The sequence below is a fragment of the Phyllostomus discolor genome, chromosome 5 (assembly GCF_004126475.2).
Source record: "Phyllostomus discolor isolate MPI-MPIP mPhyDis1 chromosome 5, mPhyDis1.pri.v3, whole genome shotgun sequence".
Classification (NCBI taxonomy): Eukaryota; Metazoa; Chordata; class Mammalia; order Chiroptera; family Phyllostomidae; genus Phyllostomus; species Phyllostomus discolor.
In genome coordinates, this window is record NC_040907.2 from 78,435,750 (window position 1) to 78,457,266 (window position 21,517).

At 39.8% G+C, this 21,517-nt stretch overlaps 1 protein-coding gene across 2 annotated transcripts in view; it reads right to left on the reverse strand.

The window, feature by feature from the left end:
* KDM1B (lysine demethylase 1B) overlaps window positions 1-21,322 on the reverse strand; it is a 55,147-nt gene extending 33,825 nt beyond the window's left edge. The window contains exons 1-7 of one of the 2 annotated variants that reach the window (XM_028512079.2): window positions 21,153-21,322; window positions 20,795-20,838; window positions 17,374-17,473; window positions 16,549-16,676; window positions 15,286-15,375; window positions 14,388-14,499; window positions 9,952-10,068 (exon numbers count right to left, since the gene is read on the reverse strand). In XM_028512079.2, the coding sequence (XP_028367880.1) occupies window positions 9,952-10,068; window positions 14,388-14,499; window positions 15,286-15,375; window positions 16,549-16,676; window positions 17,374-17,460 (534 nt within the window). In that variant the 5' untranslated portion in view covers window positions 17,461-17,473; window positions 20,795-20,838; window positions 21,153-21,322. Of the gene's footprint in view, window positions 1-9,951; window positions 10,069-14,387; window positions 14,500-15,285; window positions 15,376-16,548; window positions 16,677-17,373; window positions 17,474-20,341; window positions 20,839-21,152 lie in introns of both variants that reach the window. The other variant, XM_036026456.1, reaches the window with a different exon arrangement.
* Window positions 21,323-21,517: the final 195 nt, after the last annotated feature.

The window sequence follows — 21,517 nt, forward strand, 5'->3', positions numbered from 1 at the left end:
TGGTTATAGGAAATAAATGAGACATTTACTCCGACAAGTACACTAAACTGAAAAATAAAACAACAAGACACAAAAATTGGGAGAGAGGAAAGGGGATGTGGGATAAAGTGTGACATAATTTACTTTTTCCACTTTCAGAGCAGGGTGTCAATTAATATCTAAAATTAAAACATGCAACTAAAAAAAGGGATTCCAACCTCACACCATTCTCATCTCCTGTTTTCATATCCTTTTAGGGAGATTTTAGAAACTACTATTACTAAATTATCCACTGTTCAACAACTTCTTATTCACTTTGGCTTCTTCTTCTGGTTTTAAATTTTGTTGTATTTAACTCAATCACTTTGTACAAAACCAGCCTGTACAGCACTAATTCATAGTAGGAAGTTATCAGTCAGGTCTTCTCCGTGAAATACATGCAGAAATATTCTTGAATAAATCTCATTTAATGGTGGTTATTTCATGCTGATGACCGCATGAATATTTTTTTGTTAATAACTTTGTCCTTTTCTATATTGCTTGAATTTTCTGGTAATGAATATATGTCATTTGTCTAAAACTAATCATTCTAAAGAAAACCTTAGACATTTCAAAAAGTACTTACACTGAAAAAATTGAAATTGAAATTTTCTTTGGTGGACAATCACTACCGAAGGAAAAACAAAAAAAAAAAACAAAAAAGGGACATGGATAATTTGAACAACTGGCAGAGATGAATTCAAAGCTGTACATTACATTGTTAGCAGGTAAGAGAGAGGAGGGATTATGTATAATTCCAAATGATAGTTAAACTAAAGCTAGTCAAAGCACAGTATCAAATGATTTTAATATAAACTTTTTCATGTAAAATCATATCTAGTATATAGTAATATACTCAGTAAGCAAATCACCCAAATATTTTTTATTTATTTAGAGCAACTGTTTAGAAACTTTACACAGACTTCTGGTCAAGATGGCAGTGAGGTAAACACGGTACTCGCCTCTTTGCACATCACATCGAAATTACAATGAAACTATAGAAAACCCATCATTCAGGACTGCCAGAAATAGAGCTGAATGGAAGTCCTACAATTCTGAAATTAAAGAAGAAATCACATCGAAACTGGTAGGAGGGATGGAGACATAGCATGGTTAGGCCACACACCAATGTGTGGCAGATAAAAACTGGGAGGGATATCTTGGGAACGGAGTGGTCCCAGATTCACATATGACTCCCTAGCCCAAGTTCCACTGTTGTAAAAACCAGGGGGATTGAGGCTGTGGAAGACATTAACTTCTGGAGTCCCAGGCAGTTCCTCTTAAAGGGTCTACACACAGACTTACTCAGACTTACTATTTCTGAGCTCCAGTGCAAGGATGGTAGCTTGACAGGCATTACAGAAATATGGATAGGGCCCTGGCTGGCGTAGCTCAGTGGATTGAGCTCGGGCTGCGAACCAAAGTGTCGCAGGTTCGATTCCCAGTCAGGGTACATGCCTGGGTTGCAGGCCATGACCCCCAGCAACCGCACATTGATGTTTCTCTCTCTCTCTATCTCCCTCCCTTCCCTCTCTAAAAATAAATAAATAAAATCTAAAAAAAAAAGAAATATGGATAGGAACTGAAGTGTCTGGCATCAGGGTAAGAGCTGGGGAGCAGCTTTCTCCCAGGCAGAAGTGCTAGCAGAAGCCATTGTTCTATTTCTGAGCCATCCTCCTACAGAGCCACTGGCAGGTGCCAAAACTGAGACTCCATCAACCTGGCTCCCACTGTTTGCCCTACACTGGTGATTCCCTGAGGCCCCACCCCACTCACCTATGGGGCCCACCAAACCTGTTTCCAGGGGCTTTTCAATACAAATGGCTTATCTTGGCTCATGCTTCAGATTTTCCTAAGTTCTCTCAAACAAGCAGCATCTGGCCTCAGTGAACCCTATATCCCTTGCTAAGTAGACCCAGGACTGGCACTAGCAGCAGCTGACCTTGGTTCACAGGTTGGCCTCACCTGGATGTCTCCAAGCCCAGCACAAGTAGCAGCCATCTGCAAATCACTTTGTAGCTTACACCAGGTGGCCCTGGACAGAACACAGGTGATGGCTGACCTTGACCTGTACCTCCTGGGAGGCTTCAGAGCCAGCACATCAGTGAACAGTTTCAGATTACATTGGAGTACCACCACCTAACCGCCTCCACAAGCAACACACTCAAGGAGTGGACTCAGCAGACACCAGAGCCCTGCTGAAGTAAGTCCTGCTCTATGGAGTGGGCTCCTCGCACAGCTGATATTCCACGATGGCTGTAGGTTGGTGGTCAGTGGTCACAGCCAGTCCTTGCAGCTGATCTACTTGAGTAAATACCTCCCCTTGACATGCCAATAGCAATCAAGGCTCAACTACAGAAAAAGTTTACACAACCCACATGGTACATACACCTCGAGTACCCAACTTAGATGTTAGGATAGGTTGTAACCACTGGACCCTACAACACCTACTACATTAGGCCACTTTACCAAGCCTGGAAGATATAGCAGCTCTACCTAATGCAGAGAAAATGCACAAGCAGGCAGCCAAAATGAGGCAACAAAGAAACATGTCCAAACGAAAGAACAGAACAAAACTTCAGAAAAAGTACTAAACAAAATGGAGACAAGTGATCTACTAGATGCTGAGTCCAAAACACTGGTCATAAGGATGCTCAAGGAACTTACCATAAAAAAGATCCAGTCAGAAATGGAGGATACACCAATTGATATAAAGAACAATTTATAGGGAATCAACAGTAGAGTGGATGAAGCTGAGAATCAAATCAGCAATTTGCAATATAAAGAAGGAAAAAACACTCAATCAGAATAGCAAGAAGTAAAAAGAATCCAAAAATTTGAGGATAGTGTAAGGAGCTTTTGGGACAACTTCAAGTATGCCAACATTCACATCATGGGGTGCTGGCAGGAGAGAGCGAGCCAGAAACTGGAAACCTGTTTGAAAAAAATGATGACAGAAGACTTCCCTGCTTGGTGAAAGAAATAGACATGCAAATCTAGGAATCACAGAAAATCCCAAGCGAGATGAACCTAAAGAGCCCACATCAAGGCACATCATAATTAAAAGGCCAAAGGTCAAGGACAAAGAGAATCTTAAAAGCAGCAAGAGAAAAGCAGTTACCTACCTACAAGGGAGCTCCAATAAGTCTGTCAGCTGATTTCTCAACAGAACTTTGCAGACTAGAAGGGAGTGTCAAGAAATATTCAAAGTCATGAAAAGCAAGGACCTACAATAAAGATCACTCTACCCAGCAAAATTATCATTTAGAATTGAAGGGCAGATAAAGAGCTTCCCAGGCAAAATGCTAAGGAGTTCATACCACCAAACCAGTATTATATGAAATGTTAGGGTCTTCTTTAAGAAGAAGATAAAAAATATGAACAATAAAATGGCAATAAATGCCTATCTACCAACAATTGAATCTAAAAAACAAAGTAAATAAACACAGCACAACAGCAAAACAGAAACAGACTCAGAGATACAGAGAATGCTTTGAAGCTTGCCAGATGGGGGAGGGGTGAGGGAATGGGCGAAGAGGGTGAAGGGAGTAAAAAGCACAAGTCAGTTGTAACAGGAAAGCCATGGGGATGTAAAGTACAGCACAGTGAATACGGTAGCCAAAGAACACGTGTGCATGACCCATGAACATGGGTAACAGTGTGGGAATTGCCTGAGGGAGAGGGAGGGCGCTGGGTAGAAGGGGGCAAAGAGCAAAAAACCGGGACAACTGTAACAGCATGCACAATATAATTTTAAAATAAAAAATAAAGTAACAAAAAAAAAGAAATTTCACTGAAATAGGATGAATGAAAATGGCCCAAAGGCTAGTATCTATTAAAGGAGTCTGCTATTTCTGACTGCCCTTGGCTGAACTCTCCTTTTAAATATTATAATGAAATGCCACTGAGTCTAGTTTTGACTTGAAAAGTAATCTAGGGCACAGGTGCTAGATAAGTTCGGTGCAGCCATGACATTGTTTCTGCTAGCTTCCCCTCTGCCACACAAGCTCATGCACCTCCATTACACAAACCCAATTCACATCAGTGCCCTCCACCTGGAAAATGAATTACCCACCCCCTCCGTGTCAGCCCTTCCTATTGTTTTCTCTTCTATCCCTCAGGGAGGTTTTCAACTCACAAGATTGAGCTCAAGCTTCAATTAAGGGCTAACCTGGGAGGTTTCAGAACAACACGTTAATTCCACGGTCCCCGGCCTAGACCTGTGCTTTCTATCCTCCACTCCCAAATTGCCAACATCAAAAATGAAAACAAAGATATCACCACTGAGCTAACATTAGAAGAAGAATAACGGAACTGTGTAAACAACTTTAAGTTAATAAATTTGACAATGTAGACGAAACTGGCAAATTTCTTAGAAAAAAAGCTCAACTCTCTAAAACTGGTAGACTAAACCAACTAAATTCCCATGTATCTGTTAAAGAAGCTGAATTTGTAATTTTAAAACTTTCCACAAAAAAAACACCCATATGACTTCACCAGTGAATTATACCAACATGAAGAAGAAATAATATCAACATTACTCACACTCTTTAACAAAATAGAGAAGGATATGCTTCTGAATTTGTTTTATGGAGCCAGCATAACTCAGACAGAGGAATCAATTAAGAACATTACAAGAAAAGAAAATGATAGATAGTATCCATCATGAACACAGATGCAAAAATCCTTAACAAAGTATTAGCAAACTGAATCCAACAATTCATTAAAAGGATGATACATTAAGGACAAATGATATCTTTTTTCCAGGAATGCAACGTTATTTCAACATTCCAGAATCTCCACATCCACAGATGAAAGAAGAAATAAAGCCACATGATCATCAAAAAAGATACAAGGAAAGTATGTGACAAAATCCAACATCCATCCATAATAAAAAGTTCCCAGCAGGCTAGCAAATTGAAAAGCAGGCTAGCAAATTGAAAGGCAGGCTAGCAAATTGAAAGGCACTTCTCCAATCTGGTAAAAGCATCTGTGAAAAACTACAGCCAGCATTATACATGATGATAAAGATACTAAACACACTCCTCCTACATCAGGAGCAAGGCAAGATGTCTGCTCTCCAACTTCTACTCAACATGGTACTGGTGGTCCTGACCAATGTAATCAGGCACGAGAAAGAAAGAGCAAAAGGACGGAGTTGTTTTTTTTTTTTTTTTAAGAGAACAGTCTTTATTCACAGCTGATAATACTATAGGAAGCCCAAAGAAATCTACAAAAAGATCTATGAAATTTAGTAAGTTTAATGATTTAACAAAGCCTCTGGGTATAAAATCAACATACACAAAAAAACTGGATTTCTGTATCATTGCAACAACCTGAAAATGAAGTTAAATAAATTCTATTTACAATCACAGAAAAAAACTCAAATACCTAAAAATATATTTGACAAAAGACATCCTTAGTGAAAATTAGAAAACATTGTTGAGAGAAATTAAAGACCCTGAAAAGATGGAGAGAGACACCATGCTCCTGGACCAGAACAGGCACTGGGAAACATTTTCTGTAAAGAGTCAGAGAGTAAATTTTAAGTTTCTCGAATGGTATGGTCTCTGCCAGAATGACTCCTCCACTGTAGCATGAAAGCAGCCACAGGTAATACACAACAAATAAGCATGGCTGTGTACCAATAACCATTATTTTCAAAAACAGGTCGGGGTCCAGATTTGACACGCAGTTTTCTGAGCCATGGATTAAAAGACAAAAATGTAAGGATATCAATTCTTTTTAAAATTATCTATAGATTCAATGCATTACAAAAAAAAAAAATTCCAGTGGCTTTTTTTGTAGATTTTGACAGGCTGTGATTTTATATGGTAATGTAAAAGATCTAGAATAGCCAAGACAACCTTGAAAAACAAAAACACAGAGGCATTTGCACCACCTGATTTTAAGACTTATTATAAAGATACGACAATCAAGCCAGCAGAGAATCAGGGTAAGAATACATAAAGAGATCAGAGGAACAGAGTCTAGAAGTAGACCAACACGTATGGCCAACTGATTTTTGATAATGGAGATAAGATAACATAATGGGGAAAGAAGTTTTTTCAACAAATGGTACTGGACAAATATTTATATTTAAAAAATGGAATCTTGGCCTATACCTCACATCCAAGCCAAAAATTAACATGAGATAGATTAGTGACCTCAATGTATAAAGCTCCTCAAAGAAAATATTTGAGACTCGCTGTATAAACTGAGAAGCAATCAAAGATTTCTCAGAAAAGGTACAAAAAGTTCTAAGCATAAAAAATTAATAAACTAGGCTTCAAATTTAAAAACTTCTCATCAAAAGATATTAAAAAAATGAAAGGGTAAGATAAAAACTGGGAAAAATATTCAAGATTATATCTCATATCCATATTACATAGAAACCCCTACAACACAAACTCAATTTTAAGAAAAGATTTGTACAGATAGTATTCCAAAGACAAGGAAGGAATGGCCAATGAGCATATGAAATGACATTCACCATCACTAGTGTTCAGGGAAATGAAAGTTAAAACCACAATGACATACCAGTACATGCCCACTAGAATAGCTAAAATTTAAAAAAAATAAAAATAAAAGAGTACCACGACCAAATGTTGCAATGTGCTACAACTTTGTGAAACCATTTGGCAATTTATGAAATGTAAATTTACCACATGACTTAGCAATTCCAATCCTATGTATATACCCTTAAGAAATGAAACCACAGATCCACAAAAAAAAACTCGTACAGAATGTTTGCTACAGTTTTATTCATGACAGTAAAAACTTTAAAACATCACAAAAGCCCTTCAAAAGGAAAATGGTTAAACAAATATGGTATATCCATGTGATATTATGCTACTCAGCAATAAAAAGCAAACACTACTAATCCATGGAATAACATGGATGAATCTCAAAAACAATTATACTCAGTGAAAGAAACTAAACACAAGAGTATACGTTGGCTGATTCCATTTTTATGAAATTCAAGGGTAAGCAAAACTCTGTTTAGGGCACAGAAATCAGAAAATAGTAGGAAAGGAAATAACTTGAATTTTTAGGGAGGTAGAAATGTGTATTTAGACTTTGGGTCAAGATGACAGCATAGGTAGAACACAGATCACCTCCTCGTACAACCACATCAAAATTACAACTAAAATATAGAACAACCATTACTCAGAACCATCAGAAATCAAATTGAATGCAACTCTGACAACTACAGAATTAAAGAAACGACATCCATCCAGGCTGGTAGGAGGGGTGGAAATGCACAACAGTCTGGTCCCACAGCCATGTATGGTGGATAAAAATTTGGGATGGTTATCTTAGGAGTAAGGAATCCCAGGCCCACACCAGGCCCCTCAGCCCAGGGTCCCAGTGCCAGGAAGGTAAGTTCTCATAACTTCCAGCTGCAAAAACCAGCAGAGATTTGAGTCAGTAGAAGAAACTTCTGGAGTCCCAATAAGTTCCCTTAAAGGACCCACACACAGACTTACTCAGACTCACTTAGTCTGAGCTCCAGCACCAGGGTAGCAGCTTGAAAGGCACCAGTGTCATACAGGGAGGAAATGAAGTGTCTGACATCAAGGTGGGAGCTGGGGAACAGCTTTCTACAAGACAAAGGCAGGCAGAGGCCATTGTCCCTTTTCTGAACCCACCCCCACAGAGCCACAGAGCTCTCAGATGGGTATCATATCTGAGACTCCATCAAACTTGCTAACACTGTTTACCACACCCTAGAATTCCCCTGAGACTCTATCCCAACTTATGACCCAACTCACTGGCTCACTCAGCTGTTAAAAGGGATTTTTCCATATGAATGGCTGGTCTTGGCTCATGCTTCACAACATCCTAAATCCTATCAAATAAGCAATAGCAAGCCTCAGTAAGCTCCCATCCCCCCACCTCTAGCTAAGTGGCCCCAGGCCAGGTGCTAGCCGAAGCCAGCTTAGATTCATAGCTTGGCTTTGCCTGGGAATCCCAAGTTCAGCACAAACAGCAGCCATCTCAGATTGCTTTATAGTTCAGGCAGAGTGGCCCCGGGCAGAACACAGGTGGGGGCTGACCTTGGCCTGAACCATCCGGGAAACCCCAGAGTCTGTGTACCCACTGGACAGTGACAGACTATGTCAGAGCACCACCACCCAACCTCCACAGAGCTGATCCTCCACAGAGGGTGGAGGGTAGTGGTCAGTGGTACTGCCAGTCCTTAGAGCTGAATGGCTTGGGTAAATGCCTCCCACTGACCTACTAACAGCAATCAAGGCTCAATTATAACAGGAGGGTATACTTGGCCCACATGAAGGGCACACCTTGAGTACCCAGCTTGGGTGATAAGGGAGACTGTGCAGCTGGACCCTACTGGAAACCTACCACATTAGGCTAGGGTACCAAGACAGGGAGTCATAGAAGCTCTACCTAATACATAGAAACAAATGCAGTGAGGCTGCCAAATGAGGGGACAAAGAAACATGGCCCAAATGAAAGAACAGATCAAAACTTAAGAAAAAGAACTAAATAAAATAGAGATAGCAATCTATCAGATGCAGAGTTCAAAACATTGGTTATAAGGATGCTCAAGGAACTTAGTGAGGAACTCAACAGCATAAAAAAGATCCAGTCAGAAATGAATCTATTAATAAATACATTAATCAAAATAAAGGATAATCTACAGGGAAACAGCAGCAGAATGGATTAAGCTGGAAATTAAATCAATGATTTGGAACATAATGAAGCAGAAAATGACCAATTAGAACAAGGAGGAGGGAAAAAAAAAAAGAATCCAAAAAACAAGGACAGTGTAAGCAGCTTTGGGACAACTTCAAGTGTTCCAATATTTGCATCATAGGAGTGCCAGAAGGAGGAGAGAAAGAGCAAGAAATTGAAACTCTACTTGAAAAAATAATGAAAGATAACTTTCCTAATTTGGTAAAGGAAACAGACATGCAAGTCCAGGAAGCAGAGAATCCCAAATGAGATGCAAAGAGGCCCACTCCAAGACACATCATAATTAAAATGCCAAAGATAAAAGATAAAGAGAGAATCTTAAAAGCAGCAAGAGAAAAGCAGTCAGTTATCTACAGGGGAGTCCCTATCAGACTGTCAGCTGATTTCTCAAAAGAAACTTTGCAGGCTTGAAGGGATGGGCAAGAATATTCAAAGTCATGAAAAGCAGGGACCTACAGCCAAGATTTCTCTACCCAGCAAAGCTATCATTTAGAATCAAAGGGCACATAGAGTTTCCCAGGCAAGAGAAAACTAAAGGAGTTCATCATTACCAAATCATTATTATATAAAATGTTAAAGGGATTATTTAAGAAAATATCAGAAGCATGAACAATAAAATGGAAATCAATACATATCTTTCAACAATTGAATCTAAAAAGCAAGCTAAGCAAATAAGAACAGAGACAGAATCACAGATATGGAGGGCATTTAGAGATAGTTGCCAGGTGAGAGGGGGTTGTGGTGGAATGGGTGAAGAGGTGAGGGATTAAGAAGTACAAATAGGTAGTTACAGAATAGCCATGGAGATATAAATCACAGTACAGTAAATGGAGTGCCAAAGAACATATATCCACGACCCATGGACATGAACAATGGTATAGGGATTTTCTGAGGTAGTGGGGGGTGCTGTGTGAAAGGACTACAGGGGAAAGATTAGGACAACTGTAACAGCATAATCTATAAATTATTATTTAAGAAAAAAGAAATGTGTATCTTTATTGGGTATTGGTTACACAATGTAGTCTTTTTCCAAAACTCAATGAAATACATTTAACATCTGTCCATATATTGTACTTCAATTAAAAAAAAGATGCAATTTTCTATCTATTAAAAATACTACCATTTAATAAATGAGAAATACACACCATTTTTATTTACTGACAACTAAATTAAGCTATCTTTTAATTCAAAAGAAGAGCCAACAGATCATACCTTAGCAGCTGTATTTGGTTTCATACCACAGCGGTAGGTCTTTGCTATCTGTGGAGTAAGCTGGATTTCCTTGGTAAGTTGCCTCCATTTTCTACACTCAGGTTTCGTACATTGAACCTAGATGGAAAGTCACATGTCAAGGTCAGTCAGTTGACTATTCTTGAGCCTGCGTTTCTGTCTTCCACTACTCACTCCACCATCTTTGCCACATGGTTTGACCATCCTTTTAGCACTTCTAAGTACTTTTTCTTTCCCTTGCATGACCACCACCCATATAATCCACTTTTACGCGTTAGCATAATTTGATTTAATAATAGCTAAGGCACCAGGAAGTACAAACAAGATCTAACTGGTTGTTAGAAAGGTTTTCCAGCTCTAACCTAAGGAAATAGAGTTCAATTTAGTTACAATTAGTAATAAACTATGCATACTAAATGTAATGTGGGTCCTGGAGAGGATCCTGGAACAGCAAAAAGACACTATTAAAAAAAAACTGATGATATCCAAATGAAGTCTGTACTGTAGTTATTAGCACTGCATTAATATTAATCTCTTAGTTTGACAAATTATCATGGTGTTTTAGATAACATTAGAATAACCTGGGTAAAGGATATGTGGGAACTTTCTGTATTATTCTTGCAACTCTTCTGTAAATTTACAATTATTCCAAAAAAGTTTATTTTTTAAGAAAGCATGCTGATACCCATATGAGAAAGAATCAAGTTGGTCCTTTTTTCACATATATCCAAAAATTAACCCCAAATGGATCAAATACTATAACATAAAAACTAAAATGATAGACACTTTAGAAAAAAATAGGAGTCAATTTTCGTGACCTCATATTTCAAACAGACTGTTAGATATGATGCCAAAAATAGATGCAACAAAAGAAAAAAATAAACTGAACTGTAAAATTAAAAACTTTTGTGCATCAAAGGATACTATCAATAAAGTAAAAAGACAACCTATAGGAGAAAATATTTATCCAATAAGAGTTTAGTATCTAGACTATATGTATCTATAATACTTTATAACTCAAAAACAAAAGACAATCCAATTTAAAAACGGGGAAAGACTTGAACAGATATTTCTCCAAAGAAGATACATAAATGGCCAATGGGCACAAAGATGCATCAGTCATTAGGGAAATGTAAATCAAAGCCACAATGATATACTATTTCAGGCCCACTAGGACAGCTAGATAAAAAACAGGGAGGGGGAAAATAAATTGGTGAGGATGTAGAGAAATTTAAACCCTTATACATTGCTGGTGGGAATGAAAGATGCCACCACTATTGCTAAGGAAAACAGTTCAGTAGTCCCTCAAAAAGTTAAACATAGACTGTGACCCAACAATTTTATTTCTAGATACATACTGAAAAGAATTGAAAACAGGTGCTCAAATAAATATCTGTACACAAATGTTTACAGAAGCACTATTTTGCAATAACTAAAAAGTGGAAGCAACCCAACTGTCTATGAACAGATGACTGGATACATTAAATTTGGCAAATCCACATATTTGATCATTATTTACCCATAAAAAGGAATGAAGAACTAATATATGCTATGCCACAGATGAACCTCAGAAACATTATGCTAAGACAGTCATGGAAAGTCACACACACAATTGGGACTTCTGGCCAAGATGGAGGCATAGGTAGACTCACTGCGCCTCCTCACACAACCAAAAGAAGGACGACGATTTAAAAACAAAAACAACCAGAACTGACAGAAAACCAAATTGTATGGAAGTCCGACAACTGAGGAATTAAAGAAGAAACATCTATCCAGACCAGTAGGAGGGGTGGAGACGGGCAGCCGGAGTGGAGAGGACTCGAGGCCAAGGCGATGGCTGGAGGACCGGATGAGCAAGGCGGCTGGCTGGTGGACCCAGCGAAGCATGGATTGTGGAATGGGGCAGGCAAGGTTGCAGCTGGCCAGCAAGGCGGCAGCTAGCAGACCAGCAAGGTGGCAGCGGTTGGAGGAGCAGGTGGTCCCACATTCAAGTGCAGATAAACCGGAAGGAACACCCGCGGAGCGAGACAGACCACCCAACCGCCCCGGGGCTCAAGCGTGGGGGGGGGGGGGGTGGAATAAAACCTGAAACCACTGATTGAAAATACCTGTGGGGGTTGAGGTGGCAGCGGAAGAAACTCCCAGCCTCACAGGCGAGTTTGTTGGAGAGACCCACAGGGTCCTAGCACCTACACAAGCCCACCCACCTGGGAATCAGCACCAGAAGGGCCCACTTTGCTTATGGGTAACATGGGAGGTGACTGAAATCCACCAGAGAGCAGAGCAAGCGCCATTATTCCCTCTTGACCCCTCCCCCACATACAGCATCACAACCTAGTGACGTGGGTTGCCCCGCCCTGGTGAACACCTAAGGCTCTGTCCCTTATATGTAGCAGGTGTGCTGAGGCAAAAAAAAAAAAAAAGACCCAAATGAAAGAACAGATCAAAGCTCCAGAAAAAATACAACTAAGGGACTGAGAGATAGCCAACCTATCAGATGCATAGTTCAAAGCACTGGTGATCAGGATGCTCACAGGATTGGTTGAATTTGGTTGCAAATTAGATGAAAAAATGAAGGTGATGCTAAGTGAAATAAAGGAAAGTGTACAGGGAACCAACAGTGATGGGAAGGAAACTGGGACTTAGAGCAACCGTATGGACCAGAAGGAAGGAAGGAACATTCAACCAGAAAAGAATGAAGAAACAAAAATTTTAAAAAATGAGGAGAGGCTTAGGAACCTCCAGGACATCTTTAAATGTTCCAACATCTAAATTATAGGGGTGCCAGAAGGAGAACAGCAGCAAGAAATTAAAAACTTATTTAAAAAAATAACAAAGGAGAACTTCCCCAATCTGGCAAAGGAAATAGACTTCCAGGAAGTCCAGGAAGCTCAGAGAGTCCCAAAGAAGTTGGACCCAAGGAGGAACACACCAAGACATATCATAATTATATTAGCCAAGATTAAAGAGAAGGAGAGAATCTTAGAAGCAACAAGAGAAAAGAAGACAATTACCTACAAAGGAGTTCCCATAAGACTGTCAGCTGATTTCTCAAAAGAGACCTTATAGGCAAGAAGGGGCAAGAAAGAGGTATTCCAAGTCATGAAAGGCAAGAACCTACATCCAAGATTGCTCTATCCAGCAAAGCATTCATTTAGAATGGAAGGGCAGATAAAGTGCTTCTCAGATAAGGTCAAGTTAAAGGAGTACATCATCATCAAGCCCTTATTATATGAAATGTTAAAGGGACTTAACTAAGAAAAAGAAGATAAAAAAAAACATGTATAGTAAAATGACAGCAAACTCAGTTATTAACAACCATACCTAGAACAAAAACAAAAGCAAACTAAGCAAACAACTAGAACAGGAACAGAACCACAGAAATGGAGATCACATGGAGGGTTATCAACAGGAGAGTGGGAGGGGGAGAGAGGCGGAAAGGTACAGAGAACACATAGCATAAATGGTAGGTAGAAAATAGACAGGGGAGGTTAAGAATAGTATAGCAAATGGAGAAGCCAAAGAACTTATAAGTGTGACCCATGGACATGCACTGAAGGTGGGGAATATGGGTGGAAGGGGTGTGCAGGGCAGAGGGGAATAAAGGGGGGGAGATGGGATAGCTGTAATAGCATAATCAATAAAATATATTTAGAAAAATAAAAAAAATACAACTGGCCAATAAAAAAGTCACATACTTTATGATTCCTTTACATAAAACATCCGAAATAGATAAATTCATAAAGACAGAAATCAGATTAATGGTTGCCAGGGACTGGGGGAGAGAAAAAGGAGAGGTGGCTGCTTAACGGGCAAGGTTTACTCTGTGTGATGACAATGCTTTGGAATTAGATAGAGGTGGTGCTCAACACAACACTGTCAATGTACTAAGTGCCACTGAATTGCATATTTTAAAATTATAATTTTATATCAGGTAAGTTTCACTTCAATAAAAAATTTTACGTATGCAAGAGAAGCTCAAATTTAGCAAATCATTTATTAAATATAAGGATATTTATCTAATATATGCAACACTACAATTTATTTTCAAAGAACGGCTAAATGGAAAAATAATATAAAGTTAAATGAATGAAAAAGCTAAAAGTTTAACAAAAATTACATTCAAAGTATAATGTTAAATCTTATTAGGATATGTATATGAAGCAAAAAATTGTGTTTATAGATACACTTAAAAATTAACAGAAGAATGATATGGAAGCTTAGCAACAGCTATCACCGGTGTGCGGGGAGTCTTTAGTTTCTTCTTTAACTATGTCTGAATTTCCTACAGAAATAAAAAATGTGATTTGCTTTAATAGACATAGAACAATAAATGCAATAAAAGAAAAATTTCCTAAAAATTGGTATTTTCACCCATTCTTCTTGCCTTACAGAAAATAAAGCATTATCCTTTTTACCCAGTAGGGGAGCTGTTGGTCTGCCATGAAAGCTTTGGGACTAGGTTCAGTTTTTCCATTGCTAGTCCATATTTTTTTCCAAGTAGTATATTTGTCATATCCATCTTTATGGCTGAAAAAGAATAAAATAAATATATCAAGCTATAAGTTAACTGCGTTTTGAAAACAGGTGGCAGGTTAGAAAATTTTATATAAAAGGATTTAACTAGCCACATCATAAGGAGGAGGAAGTTACTACGATATCCATAAAAGAGGCTGTCAGGAAGGGTGCATCCCTATCAGTTCTTCTTTCTTCAATCCTCACCCGAGGATATGAGTTTTATTGATTTTAGATAGGTAGGGGGAGAGAGAAATATCAATGTGAGAGAGAAACATCAATCCGTTGCCTCCTGTACACACCCCAGTCAGTGATCAAACCCACAACCCAGGTATGTGTCCTGACCAGGAATCAAATACGCAACCTTTTGGTGTAGCTCCAACCGACAGAGCCACCTGGCCAGGGCTCGTATCAGTTTTAATATCTAAAACTGTTAGGAAGGGACAGCTGCTATCGGTTCAAGCTCCTTCCAGTTGTCAGCATCTTCCCCCAAATCTTGGCATTCATTCTCCTATGTACTGTCACAGAATAGTAAAGCATCTCCTAGAGTTATTAGAGCTTGCAACTAAAGAGAACAACTGTCTCACAGTAGATGTTTTTGAACCCTGAGTGCACACATACAAGCATGCACACACACAAACTACAGCATGAAGGTCTGGCCCAGTTGTAGCTGACAGGCATGGCTGCAACAGTGGCATAATTCAGTAAGTCTATGGGCTCAGGTTTAACCATTTGACCCCATCCACTGCCCCCACCCCAGCCCCCTCCAGTATGAAAACCTCCAACAATCAGACAACAGACCTTCTGTAGTAATGGTCAAAGCATTCGTTACAGAAATGCTCCCCACAGGAGAGGTGATACCAACGGGAGGTGTAGCCATTCTTGGCACATCTGAAAATAGCAGAAACATGTAGCTTTGGTAATAATAACAGTTCTCACTTTTTTTTAGTTTGACTCCTTTATTTTACCAAAAATAAAAACAATAAAGTCTTCCCTCTGTTTCACAAAAATAAATTCCTCCCTTCCCTCCCCACCCCCTTTATTAAAAAAAAAACACAAAAAAACAAAACACCAAAAAAACATGTGTCGAGCACTTCCTATGAGCTCATGTTGCATTCTTTCCATTTAGAATCCTAACAACCAGAAGCTAATAACAGGTAGGGGAAGTGGAATGGATGATAGGTGACAGCACATGGTAAGGACCCAGGGACTTAGACCAGAGGACCTAACCTAGCTGGTTGCACATCAAAGGGTATGAGGCCTAGCAGTTTTATCAAGATTCCCTCAAGCCATTATAGGGTCTCTAGTGACATGAAACAAGGGGTGTCACTGTGCTTGCTGGAGGATGCACATGGGTGAAGGAGAGAAGTGTGGTCCTAGTAACAACATCTGGCCCAATACTGAATAGTAAATGAATCTGGCCAACTGGAATCTGACCCTTTAGCAGGCAATCTGGCAAATATAAGCTGTCAAACAGCCAATAATGTAGTAAAAGAATGAACTCTAATGCCACAATGAACACTAACACCACTACGCTTCATGATTTTTAAAAAATGGGATTTGTGTTCAGGTTTTACTGAATCTTAAGCCTTCATTGAAGATTTTTCTCTGGAAGTAAAAGGTCACACTTGTGTCATCCCAATAAAAATGGCAAGTGCACTTATTATTAACCTCATAGTCTCAATGAGACCTGTTTATGTCTACTGGAAGAGGAGGTATGTTACATGAGGGAAAAAAGCCTCGGGAAAGTAACCATCTGCTGGCCCACAGGGAGCTCCATGGTCCCCTCTGCTGTGCCCCACGCTTTCCTCCACTCAACCCCCAAGAGAAGTGGGATCTGAGGATGCTGACTGGGCACTATGCACAGCTGATACGGCCACGTCTAACAGAGGGAGCATATAGGAGGGTGTGGTGTGTACAGAATGTACAGGCAATGTCTCTATTATTAGATGACTTACAGTATCTACAGCTATCTTTAGTAAAAGTATCTTCGACAATGATGTTCCCACAAAGAACACTCTCACAGGCAGGAATGTGAGGCCAAGATATGTCATCTAAACAGACCTTTCAGAAGTACTTGCAAAGCACACAGGACATGTTGCTGTACAGCCTGCCTTTTCACATTTCCTGTACTTCTTCTCTGACCCACCGTCTTCATCCTCATCTGCCATCTCCGTTGCTTTTTTCTTTGCCTGAGGAAGAACCAGCTGAAGTTAAGATTTCACCAGAATAGCAAGAGTAATGTGGGAGGTTTACTACTAAAAAGACTTCAACATTGGGAAAAGTTCTAAACATGAAAATCAACAACACCCTGACAGTAGGTTAGGGACTGATAATACAGCAATTTCCTTAAAACTTTACTGTGCAAATATCAGCACTTTAAAGAGAACTAAAATGCATCCAAGATATTATCCTCTCAGTATTGCATATTTTTAAAAACCTAGAAAAATTCTAGAAAAAGAATTACATCATTTCAGATGTTTCTTTGGGGGGGGGGGGACCTACAAAAGAGATGGCAGTAGGTAACCCATCAACAGCATTCAGCCAGCTACAAGCTGATGTCAAATTCCTACGAATGACAGCAAGCCAAGCATGATCTGGCCCCAGCTCACATCCTGGAGGCAACCACACAGCTGCAATTCTCTGAACACCCCATGCTGATTCACACCCTATGTCTTCATCTTTGCAATTCCCTCTGCCAGCATGCTTTTGTCTACATTCTTTTTATCACCCTGGGCTGTAATTGTTCCAAGGTCAGTTTCTCTACTAGACTACAAGTTCCTTGAAGACCAGAATGATATATATTTTTTTACTTCTAATTTTTCAGTCCCAATCAGAATAATTCCATGTGCTCAAAACAGGTGCACAAAATGAACAAAGGAGTAATACCTGCCTACCGGAACTCCTCAAAGGAAGGTTATCTGGAGAATGATCAAAAGATGCTTTTTTCTTTGTTCTCCCCCGTGGGATTGCCATTGCTTCAGATAATCTGCAAAAAAATAAAAATAAACAATAAATAATTAAATCATTAAATATTAACACTTGCTAATACTGTCAACATTCTGGAACAAAGTTATTATACAGAACTAGGTAAAATACATTCTCTGCAGTTAGTCTGGCAGAGTGTGAAACCATTGCTTTCGAGTTACTTAATATGTTACTTAATATCCTCAAGACCTTGGTCTTCTCATATATAAAAGCAGCATGGCAAGAGTGTATACCATTGTATCATAGGATCAGTGTGAGCATTAAGTAAAATAGCCTATTTGGAGTACCAGGCCTGGTATATTTTAAGTATGCAATAAATGTTATGCATTAGTAGTATGTACATTTAAAAATATAAACTTTAGAGAATACCACACAAGTGACCAATAAACAAATCACATTATTTATAAAATTCAATGAGTAAAAACACTCAATTTTTGTCTGTTTCTCTCCATCTTACTGTGTCTTCTTAGCAGCTCCTGAATTTTGATCTTTTATCATACCTTAAAAAGAAAACTCACTCTTTCTTAGTAAAACCCAACAAATAAACCTCAGGCACACCATCTAGTCACTACCAAATCTAAGAATCTGGGTTAGTTACTATATCTTTTACTGAAAGAATTTTGTAAGTTCTCAAACTAGTCTAATAACAGCATGATTAAACAAAAACATTAAGAACCAAAAGTCTACGAGAAAAATAATGCATAGTAACCATGAAAGATTGAGTCATCAAATTAGTATTTTATTCAATTTAGATTAGGAATAAAAAAAAGTTTAGCAAAAGTACTCAATAATATATGGGTTCTACAATTATCACACATCCCCTTCCTTGATCCATTGTATTTACTACATACACTCACACAAAATAGCACACAAATAAATAGGACATACGTATGGATAAGGAATTTGAAGTAGAAAAGTGTTATCATAAGATACAAATTCCACATACTGGCATATGCCAGAGATACTGTGGGTTAGGTACTAGACCACCATAATGGAGTGAATACGGCAATGAAGCGAGTTGTAATCTTTTTCCGGTGAGGGTCTTGACTTCAATTGGTAAAAAAAACTGCAACACCTGTGAAGTGCAATAAAGCGAGGGATGCCTGTATATAATCTTAATCTTGAAGAAAGCTTTGAAAGGTTTGTTATCCTATTGTTTCCTATCTGTGAGTTCTACTAACACCCCTCAGAGCACTTTTAATGGATTATTAACACGTGTGAAAACTTTCAGGTTTTTAGCTGCACTGACTTTGAGAAATCTAGACACCAAGGTAATGGATGATTTTCCTTTAGCTCACTCTTCAATTTCTTAAAACCATTATGTTAGTTGTGAACACATCAACTCTCTATATATTTTGAAATGTATTATAGCTCTTTAAGGATTAAATAATTTGTCATTTAGTTCTACAGCACTCCAAATACAGATAGATGAAACATTATTGATGTTAAAAGTACTCCTGCCTATCAATAATTGTTAAACACAAAGAAGGCTTTCTGGATCATATTTATATTTTCAAAAGACTGTCCAATCTAATGAATCTCTTTATACAAAACATATACCCAACATTACTCACAAGTGAACCATGAATAAGACATTATATAAATACAGATCTGTAAATGTATACTATATATCAATATTGCAGCAAAAATATTTGAGTCTAAAGTGGGGTTTAGGAACATAAATATAATCAGCCTAGGTTCATGCAGCATTTCACCCTAAAAATGCAAGCATTCTATTAAAAAAAGCATAATTTCCAGAAATTTCACCAAACATTTGAGTCCAACTGTACTGGAAAATATGTGTTTAACTGCAATAAAGAATGATGTAAATCAAGAAGTGGATAGGAGAAAATGAATATATTAGCTATAAAAGCCATTATTAAGTCTGTGTTGTCAGGGAAAAATATGATTGAGGATTTTTAGGGTAATACATTTTCACTTTCAGTAATATGATTAACAGTTATGTACCCTCATTCTCTTTTGAGACTTGCTGTAGTTTCTGTATTTTCACTGTTGCTGAGTTCTTGGGGCTTCAAATGGGGGAAAATTTTTTAAGTTAAAGAACAATAGTTTTTGTGCTTTTAAATATAATTTCAGAAATAATGATCAAAAGTGTCTTTAAAACCAATGAACATACTGAAAATGCTTTCCTACCTGGTTTACCAAATTAATAAGCACACTTCATTTAAATATAATCAACTTGTTTCACATTCAATATAATTGTATAAGCATATCTCCCTAACTTTAAATTTATAGCTTTTGGTTTTCTTTTAATGTGACAAGAGAGAAAAATGTTGGTTTTGGGTGGGTAAATATATAAGTGGATGTATCAGTGCCTGGATTCTATTTTAACAATTCCCAGGATTTTCCTGAAGCCTAGATTCTATTTTAATAATTCCCAGGATTTTCCTAAAGTAGCTTATTCAATAAGTTTAAAAAAAAACCACAGTGTTCAGAAATATGACATAAAATGACTCCAAGTTGGAATAAAAATTTATAGTGACACCAACATTTATAAGGCAAACTACTAGAAATTTCTTCAGACAACTTCTGGAATTTCCCTTTGGGCCACTTAAAATAAGGAAGGACTAGCACCTTACTGCACCCATACTAATAAAATTTTCCAAAATATGGACCCAGTTCAACTGCCTGAATGCTTTGTTGATTACTTTCCCTACCTGAAAGACTATTAATTATTGATAGTCATTTTTCTAATGTACCTCCTTAAAAAACCTCCTTTCCCACTCGCCTTTCTTCCACTAAAATAGATTAAAAACAAATAAACAAAACACAAAAACCCGGAGTTGTACGTGAATATGAAGGGATGGCTCTCCCACAACGACTGGTCTGCGGACTCGTGCACACTCACCCAAGACAAGGCTGGGCCCCGATCTGGCTAGGTTCCGTATCACCGAACCCCAACTTTCTACAGCTGGGCCTTCCACTTCCTTCCTGTTTCACCTGCCAGCTGCCAGGCTGTTGTTGACTAACAGCTATCGTAATCCGGCCGCCCGCTCCGGGTTCCCCGGAGGAGTTACCCCAGCAACCTGGCCATGCCTATCGTGCTTCAAAGCATTACTACGACACCTGCAAGGCTGTACGAGCTCCTCACCGCCACACTCTCTGCAGAACAAGCGAGGGAGTTCCTACTCCGGACTGTGGGTTTCCCCCCACGCAGCACACATTCCCCAGGTGACAAGGCTCTAACAGTCCCCAGAAGGGAGCCCCAACGTTCCCTGAGCCAGCTGCAGCCGCCTCGCTTTCCAAAAAGCTTTCCCGTCTCTGCTCCGAAGCCAGAGAAGCAACAGCCTCCGGTGCTCACCTGAGCGCTGAAAAGGTGCAAGCAGTCGCGGGGAGAAAGCAGCACTGTAGAGAAAGGAAATATTGTAGGGGGTTAGAAGAGACCCACAGCACCAAGACGAATCGGGGAACCCCGTCGCCGCAACACCCCAGCCCGGGAATTTCTCTTCCTTAGACAGGAATCCCACCCAGCAGCTCGCTTCCAAATCGGAGAGAGAGGTATCAGTCCCTAGGGCATTCGTTCACCTCCCAACCGGGCGAGGGGCGCTGCACAGGGGAAGAAGGAGGGTTTGCACCCCTGCCAAGCTGCTTTGTGCGGAGCTGTCACCCGAAATCCGCCGCAGCCCCTACAGTAACCCCCAGAGCCGCGTGCGCCTCACCTCCGAGAGCGAAAGAGACGGTGCGCGCCGCCCCCGGCCGCGGGCACCTCTCCCGAGCCGCGCGCCGCGCGCACAGGACTGCAGGATCCGCGCAGCGAACCGCAGTCCTCTCTCGGCCGCCGCCGCCACCGCCGCCGCCGCTTCCGCCCCTGTGACGGCGTGACCCGGAGTGGGAGGAGCCGGCGGGAGCGGGGAGGAGTAGGGTCCCCGCCTTTGCCTTCGCCGCAGCGCTCGCCCCGCCTTGGCCATTTCCGCCGCTGCGCGAGCCCGAGCTCCTAAGGAGGGGGCGGTGCTGGGCTCCGGTAGAGGGTGGGACCAGGGGCGGGAACTGAGGCGGGGCGCCGAAGGAGGGGGCGGGTGAGGGG